The sequence below is a fragment of the Microtus oregoni genome, unplaced genomic scaffold (assembly GCF_018167655.1).
Source record: "Microtus oregoni isolate MIOR12 unplaced genomic scaffold, Mior012 000049F_ref0000343, whole genome shotgun sequence".
Classification (NCBI taxonomy): Eukaryota; Metazoa; Chordata; class Mammalia; order Rodentia; family Cricetidae; genus Microtus; species Microtus oregoni.
Genome location: NW_024543223.1, coordinates 2,114,710 through 2,136,585, shown reverse-complemented (window position 1 = coordinate 2,136,585; position 21,876 = coordinate 2,114,710). Strand labels below are relative to the sequence as shown.

The 21,876-nt window shown below is 47.4% G+C and overlaps 1 protein-coding gene and 1 non-coding gene across 2 annotated transcripts; one reads left to right on the top strand and one right to left on the bottom strand.

Annotated features, from left to right (window-relative positions):
• Nucleotides 1–1,682: 1,682 nt before the first annotated feature.
• Nucleotides 1,683–1,793, bottom strand: LOC121436615. The gene has a single exon (XR_005972715.1). It is a non-coding gene; the product is annotated as a U8 small nucleolar RNA (small nucleolar RNA).
• A 14,376-nt stretch (nt 1,794–16,169) lies between these two features.
• LOC121436575 (group 3 secretory phospholipase A2-like) lies at nt 16,170–21,572 on the top strand. The gene is made up of 7 exons (XM_041636587.1): nt 16,170–16,683; nt 17,555–17,687; nt 17,938–18,072; nt 18,498–18,784; nt 19,474–19,603; nt 19,708–19,824; nt 20,516–21,572. The coding sequence occupies exons 1-7, from the start codon at nt 16,170–16,172 to the stop codon at nt 20,727–20,729; spliced, it is 1,530 nt and encodes a 509-aa protein (XP_041492521.1). The 3' UTR covers nt 20,730–21,572.
• Nucleotides 21,573–21,876: the final 304 nt, after the last annotated feature.

The following is a 21,876-nucleotide window of genomic DNA, read 5'->3' as shown; positions in this document are numbered from 1 at the left end:
GACAATGAAGACTTAAAGGGACAAGGACTCTATTCCCTCAGTTTCTCCTAACCCCGTCGGTACCCATCTGTTCATCTTCAGCCTCTTCTATCCCACCAAATTAATCCACTTTTGCCTAGTCACTCTCCAGCCAGCAGTTCAAAAATTGTTCTCCACCCCTAAACATAAACATTAGATACAATTTTCAAAAAAGAGTAGCCTTCTGTTTGGCTCCTCAGAGGTCTTCATAAGTAAACACTGCACCTGCCTGTAATTCAAGGGCTTGAGAGATAAACACAGGAGGATCAGGAGTTCAAGACTAGCCTCAGCCACATAGCAAGCTGAAGGCCACCAGGCTATAGAGGACCCTGTTTCAAAGCAGACAAGCACAGGCATATCCACACAGACAGACAGACAGACAGACACGCACTCACACACGCACACAGAGCTGTGCTGTTTGATACCCTTAGTGAGCACTTTAGATGTAAATCTTAGTTGAACAATGCAGCAAGTGTAAAGTAAACACAGAATTTGTTTGTTTCTGTGTCAGGGTCTCACATAGCCCAGTCTGACCTCAAACTCGATATGTAGCTGAGTACAACCCTGATCCTGTCTGTCTTCCTGAGTGCTGGGGTTGCTGGTCCTCAATACCACGGCAGGCTGCTCAAAGGATTTATAAATAGACAGTATGAAAGGCCTGTAAAATTCCCTGTCCATCCTTTAACATGTCAACAGCATGTCAAAATAATATTTGGTGCAATAGATTATATAAAATATACTACTAAAATTAATTTCCTCTGTTAATTACATTCTAAGCCGCATCAAGACTTTGCTAGGTTATCTCTGAGATTTGCATTAGCATTCTCTTGCTCAGGGCTGGCGTTGAGTATAGTCTTATTATCTTTGAGACAGGGGGGTATCCTGTAGCCCAGGCTGGCAAGGCAAACTTTGAACTCCTGATCCCCCGCCTCCACTTCCCAGGTTGGGATTACAAGTATGCACGGCCATGCACGCTTGTGTTCATCTATTGAGTAGGTTCTTGGAGACTGGGATTCATTAGTTACCAATCACAGCTACTTCCAAATCACAGCAGCCGGGAGAGCCTGGAGCCTGACACAAACACCTCCCTGCCCTTGAGGACTTGGGCATAGATGCAGGACAGTCACTATTTAGTCAAACAAAGGTCAAATCCTATAATGAGGCCTCCTTGAGTGTCCTGATTCACCTTTCATGTTTCCCAAACATCCATACTTTTCATTCTATTGGGTGAGTTTAGCTCCCAAAGTTTCCTTAAAAAAATATTTGTTTATTTATTTAGGTTTTTCAAGACAAGGCTTCTGTGTAGCTCTGGCTGTCCTGGAACTCACTCTGTAGACCAGGCTGGCCTCGAATTCATAGAGATCTGTCTGCTTCTGCTTCCTGAGTGCTGGGATTAAAGGCGTGCACCACCACTGCCCAGTTGCTTTGTTGTTGTTGTTTGTTTGCTTTTAATGTGTATGAGTGTTTCCTCTGCATGTATGTCTGTGTGCCATGTGCATCCCTAAGTGCTTAAAGAGGTCAGAAGAGGGTATTGGATGCCCTGGGACTAGAGTACAGATATGAGCCACAATGTAGGTGCTAGAAATCGGATCCGGGTCCTCGACAAGAGGAACAAGTGCTCCTAACCACAGAGCCTCTCTTCAGCCCTGTAAATAAATGTGATCATCAGAGACACAGTCAAGATGCTGTGGGCTCTGGTTATACCAAGACTTTGATCATCATTTTCTATCTGCCCTCCAAAAAGAAGGACAGGTAAGGATTAGCGTAGCTGAGGATCCTAGAACTTCTTAAAGACGTATCAGTAAAACCACAGGATGCCAGTTAAATTACAATTTTTTTAATAACTTTGAACTCCTGGCTCTTCTTTCTTTAATCCCATGCGCTGGGATTGCAAGAACATGCCACTATACCCGGCTGACTATAATAGAAAACAACAAAAATATTTTTAAGGATTTCTTTTTAATTTTAATTGTGTTATGCATTTGTGTTTGGGTGAGGATATGTGTGTGTGGATGCAGGTGCCACTGAACGGCTAGAAGAGGGCATCAGATTGCCCAGCAGCAGGACTTCGGGGCAGTGGTGAGTCATGGATACGGGAACTGAGCTTGAGTGGTAAGAGCCATCTCTCTAGTCCCAAATACAAAAACACCAACAGTGAGCCAGTGAGAAGGATCAATGGGTAAAGATACTTGCCACCTGTGAACACCCTCAAAAACTTACTTTGCTCAACTGCCAACTGAGATGAGCCTACATACAGGATACACCATAAAGACCTGATTAACAGGGATCCCATACAGCACAAAGCAGTTTGGAGAGAAAAAACTGTGCCCATATTCCCAAATATTTCTTATAAATATTCTTTTACATTTAAAGGGGGACATGATATAGATATGAATAATTTGCATTGGTATGGATTTTGCTTTATTGATATAAATTTAAGGTCAGTCTTGCTGTATGTATATTTCTGCTCTTGATTAAGGTATTGTGATTATGTAGTTCATTTAAAAATGTAATATATAATTAGGAAATATAGGTTGTTAATGGATAATCATCAATAATAGTCAAGCTTGTAGTCGTGTTAGTTAGATTTTCTAGATATGTAGAGATATATTTCAATTAGATAGGCATTCTTCATATTTTTCAAAGAATACAGAATATGGCATTTAAAATATTTTAATAACTTAGAGTTTTTCATGACAGTAAGACATGTCTGCCCCTGGAAGCGCCAAGCTACTTCCTGAAGAAGGTGGGCATCGAAGAGGCTCCTTATGGAGTTGGTTAGCCATTTGAGCAAGAAACTGCTCTTCCATGGAATGATGCATAAGCTGGACATAAAGAACCCACAGAGAGATGACTGCTGAACTTGCTTAAAGGTGAGATGATCCTTCAGGGTTCCTGATTCATGAAAACGTCTGCAAGACATTCTGCAGGATACAGAAAAAAGTGACTAAACTTAAAAATTTCCTGCTTCATGGAAAAGTCTTCTGGATACTATGGGCCTGTCAGCTAAAGATGGATGCCCCAACGGTATAAAAAATACTTTGGGTGACTGTCCAGGCAGCGAGAAATGTCTCTGTCATTTCTAGAGTTTTGGAAGTTGCTTACTTCTGGTTTACTTAGGTAATATTATATCCTCTGGAGTCTTTGATGGAGTTGAAGAATAGATAGATAGTTAAAGTTTTTCCTTTGTTATGATAAAAGATAAAGTAGATATAAATATTATAACTGTAATTCTTGCTTGATAACTGTTTTGTTATATGTAACTCTACTATGTTAAAGTTAAAACCTTCCTTTTTGTTTAAACAGAAAAAGGGGAAATGGTATAGGAGGTTCTTCAGTCTATGTGTTGCTTTCAATGGTTGAATAAAGAAACTGCCTTGGCCTTTTAATAGGGCAGCACTTAGGTAGGTAGAGTAGACAGAACTGTATGCTGGGAAGAAGGACATTGTGGCAGACGCCATGTTTCTCCTGCCCAAGACGGATGCTGGTTAGACTCATGTCGGTAAGCCACAGTCAAGTGGTAATACACATTAGTGGAGATGGGTTAAACTAATATGTGAGAGTTAGCCAATAAGAGGCTACATATAATGGGCCAGGCAGTGTTTAAATGAATACAGTTTCTGTGTGATTATTTTGGGTGTAAGCTAGCTGGGTCCCCCGCCTCCCCATCAACAGCCACCACGCTGACTTATCTGAGTCTGATGCCTGGAACACACATGGTAAAAGGAGAGAACTGACTCACACACATTAAATAAATGCTATTCTTTTCTCCAGGTAAGTAAAATGTAACCAGAAATTTCATCTGTTCCCTTGCCAGTGGTGGGACTGTAGTCGTAAGTGCTTTCTAATTAGGAAGGCTGTAAGTTTTACACTCAGCATCACCCAGTCCCATACCCCAGGGCTTTTGCCGCCCATTGTCCAGCTGTACAATACCCTCAGGGCCTTGCTACCCATGTTTCTTCTGATTTTTCTTATAGCTCCTGAGTTAATGTAAGTTTTCTCTTTGCTGAGCTCCTTCCCTCCCCTTGGATCCTATGATCACTAGCCCTTGGCACTGCTGGGCTATGGTGGGAGCTTTGAGGCCTGGGGGAGTGAAACTGGTTATTGCTCTTGAAGGGGCATTGGACCTTTGGCCTCTTCCATATTTTCTCACTGACTCCAGGAGGGCACTGCATGAAATTGTTCTCTCTATGAAGACTCTGTTTGACACTTCTGAGGAGTTAGAAACAAATGTAACTAACTTAAATGATCTCATTTCTTTTTAACTACATTTTGTTTCTGGACTTTTTAACCTTTCTTTATTCTATGTATCTTTCTTCTTACTCCCCGTCTGACTGTGCAGCTGGGTGATGCCCCTGGCATCCTCCTCTCCTCTTTTTCTTGCTCTCTCACTCTGCTTTCTTCCCTAGACTTCTCCTCCTATTTATTCTCTCCGCATGTCAGCTCTGCCTACCCTTTCTCCTGCCTTGCTATTGGCTGTTTAGCTCTTTATTAGACCAATCAGGTGTTCTGGATAGACAAAGTAACACAGCTTTACAGAGCCAAACAAATGTAACATAAAAGGATGCACACATTTTTGTATCATTAAATAAATATTCCACAACATAAACAAATGTAACACATCTTAAACTAACATTCCACACCAGGCATCTTAGCTTTTTTTTAGACCTTCTGGGGAAATGGAAATGGAAAGAGTTCACAGTCTGCTGCCCTGGGGACTGGGCCTCGGGTCCATCAGTCACACTGTTGCCCTTCCTTGCTCCTGCCTTCAAGCCTTCAACCTAAATGAAGATCTTACTTGCCAAATGCTTCATGATAACTAGTGAACTTTGCTCCCACCCACATCAGTCCTCGAGCCTCATATCTCTGTTTTAGTAATGAAGACTAAGGAAAAATTTGTACGCGGGTCAGTGAGATGGTTCAGTGGATAAAAGCACCTGCTGATGAGCTTGACAACTTCAGTTTGATCCCAGGATCCACATGGTCGAAGGAGAGAGCTGACCCTCTCACATTGTCTTCTGACCTCCATGTGTGCTTCCTCCCATACACACACACACACACTAAATACGTGTGTGGGGGGGAATGTTTTAAATTTGAACACAAATTAAGGCCTATATTGGGCTTATTTCAGCCTGTCGTCATACTTTGTCCCTATACTATACTCTAGATGACCTAGACCAGTAGGTCATTCTTTAGTGACAGGGTCCTTAGTAGGAGGACCACGGATGAGGAAATAAAGATGATAAGAAAGTTGGGACCAGGAGGTCTTGCATAAGCTGATAGCTCATGCCAAGCAAGTTTATTTACACCTAGAAGTACAACATGTATGATTTGTGAGGGAAAACAAGCCAGAGTCAGCAGAAAGCCATCAATCAACAGTACAAAGTTGATAGGAAGTTAATCAAGCAATGCTGCCCAAAGGGAACATGGAATATCTCAAATGTGTCACAGACCACACACTTAGCTGCCTTGGGACTGATAATCACAGGCCTTTAAGGAGCAGTGAGGATAAGGATGGAGTGATGGGGTGTAGAGTTCCCAGGATCTGAAACCACAGCTCTCCCAAGGCCCTGGCCCCAAGACAATTCTGGTTCTGCAAAGCATGCTGCTGGTTTTAGGCAAGGAATTATGTCTTCTCCACATATCAGGGCCTGAGGGAAGCCTGGCTCTAATACTGGATACACCCTAAGTGATGGAAGGTTGGTGTGTTCATGTGTGGTCTCATGTGGTCTGTGTAGGTGCATGTGCATGTCTCCCTATGGGGGTGGTGGCCGGTGGTTGATGCTGGATGTCTTCCCTCAGTTGCTCTCCACATTTTTCTTTTCCCTAAAGGTTTTTATCTTATGGATGTCAGTGTTTTGTTTGAATGTGATGTAAGTGCGTGTCTGATGCTTTCAGTGTAAGTACTGTGCAGGAGTTGGGAGCCAAACCTGGGTCCTTTGCAAGAGCAACAAGTGTTCTTCAACTGCTGATATCTCTCTCTAACCTCTCTGCTTTTATATTTTAAGACAAGTCCTTTCATTGAACGGGAAGTATAAAATTATTTTTGTTTTTCTGTCTAAGATAATTTGCATATTGATACAAATTCAAAATTATATCTGTTATATTGTTTATGTTCCTATTTCTGTTTACAATGTTTTTGTATACAAATGTAAAATTACTTTGTTATACTGTATGTATGTTTCTACTTCTACTTAAGATATTTTGTATATGATACAAAGTAAGGATATTTTTGTCATATTTCACTATACGTTCTTACCTATGATTAAGATATTTTATATATTGTTTCATTTTCAAGGTCATTGTCCTCATGCTGCAATCTGTTTAAAGAATGTTTATTTTTATAATGTGAAGCTTTAGTCTTTAAGATATATAGGTTATTAAGAATTACAGGTTAAACCGGGTGGTGGTGGCACAGGTATGCCTTTAATCCCAGCACTTGGGGGGGCAGAGGCAGGAGAATCTCTGTGAGTTTGAGGCCAGCCTGGTCTACAGAGCTAGTTTCAGGACAGGCATCAAAGCTACACAGAGAAACCCTGTCTCAAAAACAAAAACAAACAAAAAACCCAAAAACAAACAAAAAAAAGAATTACAGGTTCATAATCACCCATGTTTGTCATACTTACACTTATGTTAGTTAGGTTCTCTAGATGCACATAGATGTACTCCTCATAGATAGGTAGACTTCAAACACTTCAAAGACCTACAGAATATAGCATTTAATGTTTTAATAATTTAGAATTCTGTTGATGAGAGACACAACTGCTCCTGGCAGCATCAATCTACTCTTGAGTGAATGATTGGCATCCAATATGCTCCATATGGAGCTTGTTTTCCTACTGGTAAAACTGGCCTATCAGGCAAAGAACTTCCCTTACCTCGACTGCTGACAGCAAGCACGCCGTCCAGTCTGAACAAGCAGGATACAAGGAAAAGTGACTGTTGAACCTTTCCAAGAGAGGGTAGGACAGTCTTTGAATTTTTCTGTTTCTGAAAATGGTCTGTCAGATATTCTAGGCCTACAGCCAAAGTTGATTGCCCCAATGTTGCAGAGAGACTTTGGGTGACTGTCTAGGTCAACCTGTTTATGTCATTTCTTGCATCTTTTGGAAGTTTCTTGCTTGTACTTCCTGCTTACTCAAGTAATATTATTTTCCTTCATAGGTCTTTGATGGGATTGAAGACTAGATATTCAGTTACTATCCTCTCATATTTTAGCTAAGACATTTGAGATACAAGATTTAGATTCTTCAGGATAGAACATCTTTTGGAATAATCTCTGTTATTCATGAATTACCTGTAGCCTGGGCATTTAGTATGTGATTCTTGCTTGATGTTGTTCTTGTTAGTTGTATTCCATTTTTGTTATTACCCTTTCTTTCTCCTGGACCATACTTGATAATTGTTCTTATTGTATATAGTTTTGTATTAGGTTTAGAACCTTCTTATTTAGACAGAAGAGGGAAGTGTTGTGGGAACTCATTCTGTCTACAGCCTTGGGGCACCAGCCCTAGGGTGTGGTCTCCTCTGCTAAGTGACAACTGATAAACTTGTGAAGAATGGTCTCTCACTCTCTCTCGCTCTCTCAGTAGGAGCTGAGCAGGCAGCTTGCTGTTGGTGCTCTTTCCCCTTGGGCAGAACAATTGCGGTGGCATCTAACTATCCTGTATCAGTGAGTGTTTACCCCTATTATATATCTAAATAAACTCTTTTGAACCCCTCCCAGACTCTCATGGAGTCCCACTTCAGGGAAATTCACTGATTCAACGAGGCTGGCTGAATCCATGGATCTCCTCTGCCCGCCGTCCTCACCCCAGTCCTGGGGTTACAGTCATGTGCTGCCATGCCTAGCGGCCTACATGAGTTCTGGTGATCCAAACTCAAGTCCTCATTCTTGTGTGAAAGGCACTTGACCAACTGAGCCCTTCCCACCCTGTACCAATGCTTCAGGAGTTCCTAGGTAGAAAATCCATCTAGGCGGTGGTGGCGCATGCCTTTAATACTAGCACTGGAGAACAGAAGCAGGTGGATCCCTGTGAATTTGAGGCCAGCCTGGTCTACAAGAGAAACCCTGTCTCAAAAAAAAAAAAAAAAAAAAAAGAAAAGAAAAGAGATAAAAAAATCAATCTAGAAACATGACAGTTTTGTTTCTTTCCTTCCAAAATTTACACTAAAATATTTTTTCTTACGTTATTACACTACCCAAGTCTCTGGCATTATTGCAGGCACCCATGATATGTTCTCATTTTATCTTATTACTGTTGTTGTTATTATTTACTTACTTATTTATGTATATGTGTATGGATGCTTTACTGGCATGTATGTCTGTGTACCACCTGCATGCTTGGTATCCACTGAGACTAGAAGCAGGCATTGGACTTCCCAGAACTGGAGTTACAAAGGGCACTGAACTACCATGTGGGTGTTGGGCATCAAAGCCAGGTCCTCTGGAAGAGCAGACAGTGCTCTCAACCATGGAGCTATCTCTCCATTCTGTATTTTCCGTTTCAATAGAATGTTCCTGTGCTAGTTATCTATTGCTATGTTTTAAAAAAATCTTTCTCTTGACTGGGTGTGGTGGCACACACCTTTAGTCCCCACACTAGAGAGGCAGACACAGGCAAGTCTCTGAGTTCAAAGTTAATCTGCCCAGTCTATGGAGTTAGTCCAGGACAGCCAAAGAATCAATCAAACAAACAAACAAGGAAATAAAGTTCTCTCTATATATGTATCTACAAATTAAAAAAAAAGATCACCCCATTTTGTATGTCACAACAAGTATAGGTTTATGAATGGATTGAACGGTATTTCAACTTACACACACACACACACACACACACACACACACACACACACCATTGCCTAAAATGCATGAGTTCATATTCAGTCCCTAGCACCTACTGGGCATATGTGTATCTGTGTGTGTCTGTGTGTGTGTTACAGTCTCTGAAATTCAGGAATTCAAGTAGCTTAGTTGAGTGGTTTTGGTTCAAGACGCATGAGGTTATAGTGGTAATGTATGTTAGCTATATTTCTCTGAAGATTTCAGATATACAAAGGGCAGCAGGCTCTGGGAATATGCTCACTTCATAAGCCATTAGGGAAATGCAAGTAAATGTGATGCCACTCCACAATAGGGCAGCTACAGCAGGGCCAGCAACTAGTGCTGGCAAGAAGTCAGAACTCTCACATCTGCTGCTGAGACCGTAAAATCATAAGGCCACTTTGGAGTGGCTTAAAATGTCAGACAGTGTGACCCCCGCTCAGCAAGTTCCCTCGTAGGTGTATACCCAAGAGAAAGAAAGAAATCGTACAAACATTTGCACATGAACATTCAAGACATCACTGTTCATGTCCACCGGTTGATAGATAAACAAAACATGGCAAATCCATAAAATGGGATAGTATCTAGTTATAAAAAGTCAGGAAATTGGGCTGGAGAGAGGGGTCAACAGCAAGGAGCACTGGCTGCTCTTCTAGAGGACCCAGGCTTGATTCCAGCACCCACGTGGTAGCTCATAACCATCCGCAACTCCAATTTCAGGGGATCTGATGATCCCTTACAGCCTCTGTGGGCACCAGGTACACATGTGATGCGCTGACAGACATGCATGCAAAACATTCACACAAAAATGTAAATAAAACTTTTAAAATTTAAAGGCATGAAGTACTATCGCATTCCATCACATGGACAAACTTTAAAAACATGCGATTGAAAGAAGCCTGTCATAAAACACCACATCGGAGCTCTCTCTATGCAGCCATTCTCCACATTACGCAACAGCGGTCTGCAGGCTCCCTGGTGGTCCTTGCTGGTTAAGCCACCTTGCTTGTTGCTGGAAGACCTGAGCTCAGTTCTCAGCATGTCAGCCGGCAGCAACTGCCCTCACCTACAGCTCCATGGGATCCAATGCTCTCTTTTGAACTCCAAGGGCAACTACACTCTTGTGCCCAACCCTACCCCCCATACACATAATTAAAAAGAAAAATAAAACCATTTATAAAAAGATTAAAATTGCTGGAATGTTCCAACTGCCTGGTGATTTTGTACTCAGAGTGCAGAGCACAGCGCATGACTCACGTTTTGTGGTGACAGAGGGACAAGGAGCCACGGCACCACAAGTTCTGAAAGTATAGCATATGCAATTAGGCATAGTAAATAGCGCTAGCTAGTTAGTGACACATGCCTGCGTAACTGATTTATGTATTTATTGTACTAGTTTATTGTTATTTCAGAATACACTCCTTCTACCAAAAACTTTACTGCAGAAGTGGCAGGTCTTGTTTTGGGGTAGCGCCTCCTCAGCCTCGTATTTAACTTCTCTCTTTGTGCATCCAGGAGTCACATCGAGGAACTGATTCAGCTCCCTTGGTTTGTGTAAGCACACTCTATTGTGTTTGCACAGTGACAAACTCATCTAAGCAGGAGTTTATCAGAACATGCCCTGCTTGTTAACACAGCGTTACTGGCCGTGAACTGTTTGGAACAGATTGCTCCACAGAGACCGATGCACAGTCACCATGCTAGAAGGAGGCTGAATAAACTATTACTAGTTCTTATTTATATTATTTATATTACTGGGGATTGTGGAAATACTCTGGAATTAGTGGTGCTGGTCACACAGCTATGGACATTGTATACTTTTTTATTTTATTTTTTTTAATATTGATTTTGCTTTGTCTTCTGTGTCTGAGTCTCACTATATAATCCAGGCTGACTTTCAAACTCACAGTCCTCCTGCTTCAGCCCCCAGAGGGCTAAGATTATTGGTGCCTGTGACACTACACCCTGACCAATCAATGTACACTTTAAGTACATGCACACACACACACATGCACATGCACACACACACACATGCATGCACACACACACACACACACACACACACACGAGGGGAAGCGAGAGAGAAGGAGGGTAGAGAGAGAGAGCAAGAGCAAGCTGTATTCCTATGAAACCTGAAATACTTCAGAGTGGTTTGCTCACAGACCTTTCTGCTCACCTCTCATCCCAGGAGCCTTTTCACAAGGCTGCCCCAATGACAATGACCGCCCTGCTTCCCAGCAGGGACCATTCCAGAGAAAGAGGAAAACAGTCCCTTCCTGAAGCTGGGAGTTTGTCACTTCCAGCACATTCTAACTGTCAGAGCAAGTCACTATTCAGTACAGCTTCTACTCAAGTGAGGGGTTTGAGGCCCCCTCCTTTGGAAGGGAAGAGTATCAAAGGATTTGTGGGCTTATTTTTGGACCATCATGGTTTCCAATGGTGCTTAGTGAGGTCCATTGGTTCCCATAGTCTCTTACTTTCCCTCATTTATTCTTTCTTTCTGAGACAGGTCATACAGTCCAGGTTGATCTTGAATTTGCTATGTAGCTGAGTTCCTGCCCCTCCTGCCCCTACCTCCACAGTGCGGGGATTACAGGCGTATGTCACCGCAGTAGCCTAGGCAGCTGCAGCATCAGACCTAATGCTGAGCTGTCTCGTTGGGCCTCGTTCTGTTTCCTCATACTTTGATCTGGGCACAGTTGCGGTCAGGAGCACAAGGGACCCAGTCCCACCTGGGAATCTTACAGGTGTGTTCTATACCCAGTATTCCTTTCTCTGTGGCCTGAGATCTCCCGGGAGAAGATTGTCCCTCTCACTAGCCTCCTCGGGTCCCTGTGAGAGAGCAGTAGACTGACAGCTAAAGCTGCAGTTCCTTCAGGATCTGCAACAGAGATCACTGATGTCTTGGGAAGCCTCCAGCTATTGACAGAACAATGGGGTCACTAGAGCGGGACTGACTGGGTCCAAATGGGGCTCCTCCACAGGAAATCTTCACACCAGAGCTTGTTGGCTGGCTTAGACCTGCTAGTATCCTGTTACCTCCCTTCCCATAGATGTCAGAGCTGAAACATGGCCTCAAGGGTTCCCTTGCCCAGTACTACATCCTCTCCTTTTATCTTTATCCAACTATTTCCTCCCATAAATCTCTATCGCTTCTAACTCAGTCTTGGCAGTGGCTCCTGGAGGAGCCAACTGAGACTGGGCTCCAGCGGCTCTCCCACTTCCAGCCTCTCTTCTCCCAGGGGAATGTGCTCCCTTCCTCTTCCTCCCCCTGAGCTCCCCCCTCTGCCCACCCCCGCCCAGCTCTCAGAAGCATCTTCTCTGCAGGGTCTCATCCTGTGCCTGGCACACAGTAAATGCAATGACTTTTTGTTTCTAAGTGAATTGCATGCTCTGAAGCTGGGCACAGCCTGTCCCATTCTCAGAGTACAGAGCACACGGCGCCTTCTGGGTAAAGCTGGGGGTGCCAGCTCAGAAGACCAGAGCGAGATACCATTCAGGCTGGTGGAGAGGAAGATTCTGAGGTCAGAGTGGGGTGGGGGCGTACAACAATGGAGCATCTCCAGGTCCTGGGAAGGTATACTCCCTCTATGTATCAGGTGTGGTGTGCACTTGGGAGGCCATAGCAGGTGGATCTCTGCAGGGTGCAAGCCAACGCGAGCCATTCAGTGACTTCAAGTTCTGCCTGAGGTACAATTCTGAACACTCTCTCAAATAAAATAGGACGAAAGCCCCAAAGATACAAATAATAATGAATAGCAGATAAAAGCTATCTAACCAACACATTGGGAAGGGCTGATAAGGGGTTCAGCTACCCCTAAATTCATATTTGAGTGCTGATCTGAGCTTTAGTTTTTTTGGAGGGGAGGTTTCGAGACAGGGTTTCTCTGTGTAGCCCTGGCTGTCCTGGAACTCAGTCTATAGACCAGGCTGGCCTTGAACTCACAGAGATCTGCCTGCCTCTGCCTCCCTACTGCTGGGATTAAAGGCGTGCACCCCCACTGCCTGGCGGGTTTTAGGTTTAAATTGAAGAAGAAATGGGACAAGAGTCTACATGCCTAAGCAGTCCTGGTTGTGCGAGGAGGTCCTAAAAGGCTCTTATTTGTTTGAGGCCAGTTCTCAGGCAATGATCATTCATATCCAAGGTGCAGCCTTAGCAACATATACGATCGCAATTGCAGGGTGGTCTGTCCTTCATGGATCTGCTGTTCCCGAATCTACGGCAGCTGAAGGTTCAGGACAACTGGGGCCCAGGATAGGACACTATAGAAAGGTGACAGTAAGATGAAGCCTTGAAAGGGAATGAAATGGGGGAGGTCTCTCAAGTTTTGAGATGGCCACTCCATGAATGATCTGCACAGCTACATGCATAGTTAGGCAAGAGACAGGTGGAGCTGAAGGCAGAGACTCTAGGTTCTCGGCCCACTTTTACCTGTAGTTACCAAGTGAGGAAGGAGTCAATGCTCTTTTAGCAAAAACAGTCCCTAAGCGTCTGTTACAAAATGGGCCTGGAGATGTTGCTCAGTAGCAGAGGGCTTGGTGAGTGTTTGTGTATAAGGCCCTGGGTTCTAGGGTGCTTGGTGAGTGTGTGTTTATAAGGCCCTGCGTTCTAGCCCCAGCACCATAAAACAGAAAGGAGTGGGGAGTGAAGAGATGGAAGCAAGAAGGAGACCCACTGAGAGAGAAATGGAAAGAGGTGGAGAGATAAAGTCAGGGAGATAGGAAGTCGGGGCTCAGGGAGACAGAAGAGACCACAGGCAGATGGGGATATGAGTGAGAAGCCAAAGGAACGGAGTCATGGAGCTGGAGCATGGTGTGCTCACTGGTAAGCTCAGCGTTCGGAAGGCTAAGGCAGGAGGAGTCCAAGTTTGGTACTAGTCTGGGCTATTTAGCAAGACCCCACCAAGAAAGAAAGAGGAGGAGCGGAAGGGGGTGATGTGGACAGGAAAAGAAGGACTGATTTCTTGGGCAGACATCTATTTCTTATCCCACCAATGCCGGCTGTGAATCAGGGTGGTGAAGGCTCAGGGGAAAGTTTACACCTCTGTCCTATCCTGCTCATTTGGACCCCGCTGTTCTCCGAGGGACACCCTGATGGGACACAAGGTACAGCTCCTGTTGGCAGACTCATGTGGCCACCCAGGGAGAGTGGGGAGGGAAGCCCAGTGATTGCCTCCCTTGAGGCCTGTGCTGCTCCAGCCTGCCTTCCCGCGGGGCCAAGACAGGAAGAGATCTCAAAGATGCTCCCCACGGTACTTCTCACAGCAGAGGAGGAAAACAGTGACCTAGAGAAGACCAAGTTCCCCCGTGAGGCAGTGCCCTGGCCACAGTCCCACAGTCCCCGCCCCGAAGTGGGTAGATACAGACACAGTGGCCCCCAAATCTTAGGATTTGCTTTCTCCTAGATAAGCTGCTTCCTGCTGCCCTGAGGCATGAGTATTTTGGACCACAGATGCTGGGTCTACATTAAGAGTCTTGCCTAACATTCTATAGGTGACTGCAGGGATTGCTCTGCTCATGCAGAAGAGGAGACCAAGGCTCAGAGAAGTTGACTTCTACGGCCAGGCTCACGCTGTCCCTGCTGGATCTGTCTGTTTTTTCCAAAGCTGGGCACTTGATGTGATCTGTTCCGGCCTTTCCAGGCGATGGGTGAGGAAGGGTGTGGAATGTGGAAAAGGGAGCCAAGCTGGAAGTCAGGCCCTATGACAAAAGAAAATACCACAATAATGCAAAAAATTTTTCCCTTTAGAAAGGTTCCGCTGGGCTTGCTTGTGTCCCTACCCTCTCCCACTTCTGTCACCACTTCATCAACTCCTCACCTTCTTTCTCCACCTCTGGGGAGGGTTTGGCATGGAGGTTACTTACACCCATCCCCTTTTCATTGTCCTCTGCTATTTCCCCCCAGGTCGACGATAGTTCTGCAGCCACAAATATGGACCTCACGATCTGGTATTCACTCTCCTGAAGCAGCACACTGAGCTCCCCTGCCCAGTGTTGGCTCTGACTCTGCCAAGCTGGGATTTGATTCCTGGAGGGATAGGAAGGGGACTGGAGAGGGGCTGAGCTAGGCCGACCCTGATTCCCTGCTTCATGGGGCCTGAAAGCAATTTGAAATTTAAAAAAATTTATCATCCTTATGGAGTTTCGGTTCCTTCCTTCCTTCCTTCCTTCCTTTCTTTTTAGTTTTTCGATACAGGGTCTCTCTATGTGGTGCTGGCTGTCCCGGAATTTACTATGTAGACCAGGCAGGCCCCAAACTCAGAGATCCACCTACCTCTGCCTCTCAAGGGCTGGGATTAAAGGTGTGTGCCACTACATCCAGCTGAGTTCAGTTTCTTCATCTATATAATGGGTGTAAGTGCCAGCTTCCCCAGATGGTTGGAAGCTGAATGACACATCAGCTTGGGGACAAAAGAAACAATGCTGAGTATAACCCTGTCCCTAATAGAGAGTCCCGTGTCTCCTGGGGGACATATGATACCTTCTGAGTCCTCAGGTGACCATGTTCCTAGAATTAAAGGCATGCAGACCTGGCCTTCTGAGCCATTTTCTGCTTATCCAGGGGACCCTGTTTCTCTAATCCCCCAGTGCCATCTCTGCTCCACGTTGTTTTCAGGTCTTCCTCTGGCTGTGGATCCCCACTATCAGGTGTTGGACCAGATGTGTGCTTAAAGTCCCAGGGGTCCTGGAGGTCTCAGGGGTCCCAGGGGTCTGGGCACTTTCTTTGGAGTATACTAACAGTCTTTTTGAGAGCCAGGACCCAGAAAGACTTGGGAACTCCCAGGGTGGGCCCCAGAGTCCCAGCCTGTCCTCACCTCTTTTACCCGCCCTGGATGAGTGAGGTACATGGCCTCTTGCCAATTTTGTAGACTTGGGTGCGGCAGCCACAACTGGGTTAGGAGGACAACGACAGGTTTTGGGGGTCCCTGCACTCTCTTCTTACTCCACAGGATACACAGCTCCTCCTTGGCTTCTTTCCTCCACCCCCCACCCTCACAGCCCAAGGCTTTGGCTCCCACAGTCGCATCTTTACAGGCTGGCCTGGGGCAGGTGACTGGACAGCACTGAGGGCAGGGAGAGTGGAGGCGTGGGCCCAGCAATGCACTTCTCAGCCAATCAGAAGCCTGCCCAGCCGGTGGATTCGGTTACAAGCCCAAGATCACCCCATGCTCCTGCCTTTCTCCTCCTCCTTCAGCTCCATTCATTGGTCCGACTGACACCCAGGGCCTGCTGACATCCCTTCTGATCCAGACTCAGCAGCTGCCTCGTGGGTAGCCAAAGGCAAGCATCCAGGGGGCTTTGTCTGAGCAGGCTGGCCTAGGACAGAATGGGGGTTCAGGGGGTCCTTCTGGGGATGCTGGCTTTTCTAGGGGTTGCTCCAGGGGGCTCCCTTACCCTTCACTGGGACAGTACCTCCTGCTACTTGGCCAAGCCCATCCCTGGTAACCCTCTGGGTTCTCTGAGCTTCTTGGGCAAAGATGCCCAAGGCCTGGCACTATTCCAGGCCCTCTGGGATGCGCACTACAGGCTGAAGGTATGTATCAGGCAGGATGACTCTGAGCTCTTCAGAGCTTTCGGGGTCCTCTGTACACGTGAGCCCTGGAGGCACTCCTTCACCCACACACCTGGACCTGAGCTGCAGAGAGCCCTGGCCACCCTGCAGAGCCAGTGGGAGGCCTGTCAGGGGTCTCAGGATAGCCCTACAGGAGCCAGGGAGAAGCGAGCCTCAGGGCAGAGTGGAGCACCTGACAGCGGGCACATTAGAAGGAGGAGAGGCTGGACCATTCCTGGCACGCTGTGGTGTGGAGTTGGGAACTCTGCAGAGAACTCCTCAGAACTGGGTGAGCCATGGGGGTGTGTATGTGGGGAGGGGGCTGTCTTTAGAGAAGTGACTTAGGTACTTTGAACCTCAACTTTTTTTTTTTAATCTGTAAAATGGGGGGTGAGCATGAGTAGTTCTTCATGGGACACATAAGTGATGTCATGGATGGGTCTTACTCAAACCCAGAGTCCTGTGAATCACCTTCTGAGGGAGGAGGCAGGTTGGGGAGGATCCTACTTCTGCTGTTCTAAACAGCCTCTACCCATGAGGTACTTCAGTGGAAAAAGCCCCTCAGATCTGGGTTCAGATTGCCGCTCAGCACATTCAAACTGGCACTTCTTGTAGCTTCAAGTTTCTTATCTATAAGATAAAGGGCCACTTCCCCTTCAGGACTGCTGTGAGCTTAGCTCCTGGGGAACACCCATGAAGGATGCTATTGCTGGGGCTGTGGTTGTTGGTGTGTGTCTGCAAGGGGAGCTGGTGGGGAACTTGACCTGAGTAGGCCACCCAGAGCCTTGCGGTACCAGAGAAAATGTTGCACCCCTCCTGCCCGTCATTCCATTACACACACCTTCATAACTTGGAGCTTTATTTGGGTGTGAGCTTGAGAACTCTGTGAGTCAGCTCTAGTGACTTCCGAGGAAGACACATCCACATGCTGGAGTGTGAGCTTCCTGGCATGGGGGAGGCAAAGGAGGTTGCGAGCCTGGATGGTCTTCTCAGAATATGTTGGCGCTATGGGTGTTGTGTATCCAGAGACCAACTGTCCTGAGGCCACCGTGGGCTGGGATGACAATTGGGCAAATTCTAACTACTATGGCCAGGTCGGCATAACTGGTGCACGGTATCCAGGGCCCTGCTCTAGCCTGTTGCCTCTTCTCTCCATGCAGGTATGTTCCACGGCCCTGACCTCTGCTGCAGGGAACACGACCAATGCCCACAAACCATCTCACCCTTGCAGTTTAACTATGGCATCCGAAACTTCCGATTCCACACCATCTCTCACTGCGACTGTGATGCCAGGTTGGCAGCAGGCAGAGAGGGCCCGGGGCTCAGGGGGCAGAGCAGAGTTACCCAGTCTTGGGTATCAGCACTAGAAATCCAGAGTATTCTAAAGATCAGAAGCAGGGCCCCTTTCCTCTCCCGACCACCTTCAGTGCAGATGGGCAAAACTGAGGCCCCAGAAAATGAATGATCATCTATAGGGTGGGCTGAAGAATGTGCCAGGAGGCTCTCTGGGGTCCCGGGACCTGAATTCTGGTTCTGGGGGCAGGTTTCAGCAATGCCTGAGGAGCCAGCGTGACTCCATCTCTGACATCATGGGCATGGCTTTCTTCAATGTGCTGGAGATCCCATGCTTTGTGCTGAAGGAGCAGGAGGCCTGTGTGGAGTGGCACTGGTGGGGCGGGTATGTGGAACGTGGCACTGGCGGGGTGGGTGCGTGTGGCGTGGCACTGGCGGGGCTGGTACGTGTGGTGTGGCACTGGCGGGGGGGCGTTCGTGTGGTGTGCACTGTTGGGGCGGGTGCGTGGGGCGTGGCACTGGTGGGGTGGGTGCGTGGCTGCCTACTTGAGTCCTTGCATAGCCAGCAGGGCAAGTTGGGCTCCAAGACCAGGGAGGGAAGGAGGTCTGTCTGTCCTCTAGAAACCGTGCATTGCAGAGTTTGTCCTTTCCTTTGGGCAGGGTCAGGGGTTTGGACCCTTCTGGGGTTTATCCCATAACCCAGTGGGATGGCAGATGGGACTGGCAGAAATTTAGCCTCTGTAGAGATGACTCTGGGGCCTTTGTGAACAGGAATCTGGGTCATCAATTGCCTTGAATTGTTCCCTTCAGGTGCAAGGCGTATGGCTCAGTGCCCCTCGCTCACCTCCAGCCCGGGACCTACTATAATGCCTCCTGGGAGGCTGCAGCTACCTCACCTGCCTCACCCAGCCCCCGGAGTCCAGCTCCCAGCAAACTCCCCCAGAAGAGGCGCCTACAGCAGACACAAGTAGAGCACCAAAGCACAACCACCACCACAACCCTCCAGACCCCTGCTGTTGCCTCCAGGCCTGATGTGGTTCCCAGAGCTCAGTCAGGAGTCCCCCATCCAGGCTATCACAAGGGCCCAAAACTTCAAGGTGAGTTAAAAACCAAACTTTCAGGGGGTGGGGTGAGTGGGTGTTCTTGCTTCTGTGTGCAAATGCAGGAATTACTTCTTTTCTTGCTCTAAACACCTCCCAGGCACCCCAACTTTTCTCATCACATCTGGATAGCCAGGGGGTTCCATGTTTTAAAAGTGGGGCCACACCACATCCTGTTGAGTCCCTCACCTCTCCCAATATTAGCTAATGGAATCTCAGCACTCAGAACCCTTAAGCCCTATAAACTCTGACTGTACCCAAATGCCAACTGCAAGGGTGAGATGTACCCGGCTGGATGAAGCTGGTGGCGAAGCATTTGTCTACAACATGCATGGCCCCAGGTTCCATGCTCAAGCCGAGAAGAAACAACTGAAGCCCTCAGAACCAGCTCTCACTGCTAGGCTTTGATGCATGCTCTTTCCTGTCGGAAGCACCCCCCCCCCTCTCAGACTCATCTTTGTAGTCTCTATGTCTAGGAAGCCTTATCTGGGATCTCCAAACAGTGACTGGGCAAGGGGTGTGGGGTGTGGTTCATTCTATGTGAGTGACGTTTTGTGACTATAGGGGCAGAGACAAAAAAGGACCATGTAACTAAGCATATGTGCTGGTGTATCTCCTGAATGGTGGCAGGCACGGGTGGGCTCCCTGGTGGGCCAGGCTTTCTTAATGACCACATCTGTCCCCAGGTGCCCACCGAGTCTGTCGAAGGCTTCAACACCTGGACCAGTGCAAACACCAGATCAAGCCCCAGGAAACCAAGTTCCACCTTCTCAACAGTGCCCAAACGCCTCTTTTCCATTGCAATTGCACCCGCCGGTGAGGCCTGCTGGGTGGACTTGGGGGTGGGCTGCCTGCTGCCAGGACTGTGCAGGGGTACCTGGCAAGGCTCTGGCATGGCCTGAACCTGCATCTACCTTCAGTCTGGCACACGCCCTGAGGCTCCACAGCCCCCCTGCCAGCACCAGCAAGGTTTGGGAGCTCCTGGGAACCACCTGCTTCAAGCTGGCCCCCCAAATCGACTGTGCTGAAGGCAAAGGGTGAGTGATGGCAGAGCCAGGAGGAGTGGGGGTCTTCGCCAAGGGCTGGGTTTGCCTATATAGAGACCAGTTGTGTGCCTGGGACGAGGGGCCTGGAAAAGGGTGCGGGGACTCTGAACTCCATGCTGCCCTGGGCCCAGCTTTGCAGCAGGCTGGGGTGGCTGGGGGATGTATGTGCCTGGGCTCTGTGATTTAATCCTCGTTTGTCTTTGACAAGCTGATGTAGCTTGCCAACTGTCTACCACTTTCTCGTCTGTAGAATGCTATAGGAAAGGCAGGTGTGGGGTACGTGCCTGGAGTCCCAGGACTTGGGAAGATGAGGCAGGATAAAGTACTCTGAGGCCCAGCCGGGTTAGGCAGCAATTTTAAGGCCAGTCTAGGATGCACAAACAAACAAACAAACAAACAAACAAAAAGATTTCAGGAGACAAGAAAATAGCAGATGTGCTGAGCATAGCTCAAGACCTGCTTGATACAGAGATAGGGAAACTGAGGCTCAATTACTGGCTCAGGTTTCTACAACCATTCCGTATGGAACCTAAGCCTCTGGTTACTAGCCTAGGTTAATTCTGCCTCATCTGGGTATAGCCATGCCCTCTCTGCCTTGCTGGTGACTCTGGCCTCACACCTGCTCCTCTCTGGGCCTTGTAGGATGGAATTCTGCTGGTTTTGACCCTTGCTCTCCCCACAGCTGCTCCAGAGACCACAGGGCCATCAAGGTGTCAGCGCAGCACCTGCAGAGGCTTCAGCGGAAACGTCTCCGTTTCTGGGGTAAAGGTGCAGATGGGACTGTGGCACAGCCTCTGGAGCCTTCAGGGACCTCCCGGTCATTCTACAGCCAGTGTCTACAACTAACCCGTGCAATCTGGAGAGTGGGTGGACAGAAGACATTCCAGAGCTCATGACCTCAGGTGCAGCAGCCTGGACCTCCTTCTGGCTTTGCTATGTTCTGAGAGACTCGGCCTCTTCTTCGAGGAGCAGCATGACTCACATGGACAATAGGAGGGCTTGATGGGACAATAGGAGGATAGACGCTGGGCCACATCTGCTGCACTGGGTGACCTGCAGCTGGTGACACAACCCCCTGTGCCTGTGCGTGCTATTGAGGAGGTGCCTTCTGAAGCCTTGGATTTCGACCTTGCCGGGAAACTTCATGCACAGGTGGAAACGGGGAGTGACTGATGGCAGAGGTACCAGAAGTAGGACCTGACTGTCCCTGCTGCAAAACTGACGTGTACCGGGCCCTGCATCCGGGAGCCTCAGCACCTGGCTCTGAGGCCTAGAGCTGCAGGTGGGAAAACAGGGATACAGCGGAAACACCCAGATCTGAACCCAGCACGGGGAGCATGCTCCCTGCTCTCCTCACCAGAGACCCCCGTCTTTTAATAGCCCTTCCTAGCCTGAGCTAATCTTTCTGCTCTAACTCTAAACTGAAATCTCTTCTGTGCCCTTGCGGAGTTAGGGACCTCCCTCCTCCTGCTCGACCTTCGTTTCCTCCTCTGAAAAAAGGAGGTGTTTCTTTTTTTGTACTTGTTTGTTGTTTTGGTTTTGTTTTTTGTCTGAGCCAGGGTTTAACTGTAGCCCAGGCTGGCTTCTGCTATGTGCATGAGTATAGCCTTGGACTTCTGGTCCACTCTCCTCTACCCCCAAGGACTGGGATTACAGGAGTAAGTCGTCACGCCAAGTTTTATGTGGTACTGGGAATGGAACCCAGGGCTTCAACCCTTCAACTCAGGGTTGCTAGGCAAGCATGCAATCAACTAAGTTACACCCCCAGCCTGAAAAAGGGAGCCGTAAACATGAACTACTTCACAGGGCTGCTGAGGAGTAACTGAATTAATAAACACATGTACAACCAGTAAACATTCTCTTCTTCTAGTGCATAGCCAGACTGAGCTTTGCTATCTGCTCTTGAAACCCTGAGGGGTCCTCTTGGAGGCTTCAGTTTGCCCATCTGTGAAATGAGTCTAAGATTAAATGGGAGATTAAAGGAGATGACATGTTTCCATATACAGCTGGTGCCTAATATATGTTAGCTTTATCACTCCTCAC

Bases quoted from the DNA above. Each gene is read 5' to 3' on its own strand.
- LOC121436575 (XM_041636587.1), top strand. From the start codon at position 16,170: ATGGGGGTTCAGGGGGTCCTTCTGGGGATGCTGGCTTTTCTAGGGGTT. The intron at 18,785-19,473 runs GTGAGTTAAAAA...ATCTGTCCCCAG, and splicing joins CAAGGGCCCAAAACTTCAAG to GTGCCCACCGAGTCTGTCGA. The intron at 19,604-19,707 runs GTGAGGCCTGCT...ATCTACCTTCAG, and splicing joins CATTGCAATTGCACCCGCCG to TCTGGCACACGCCCTGAGGC.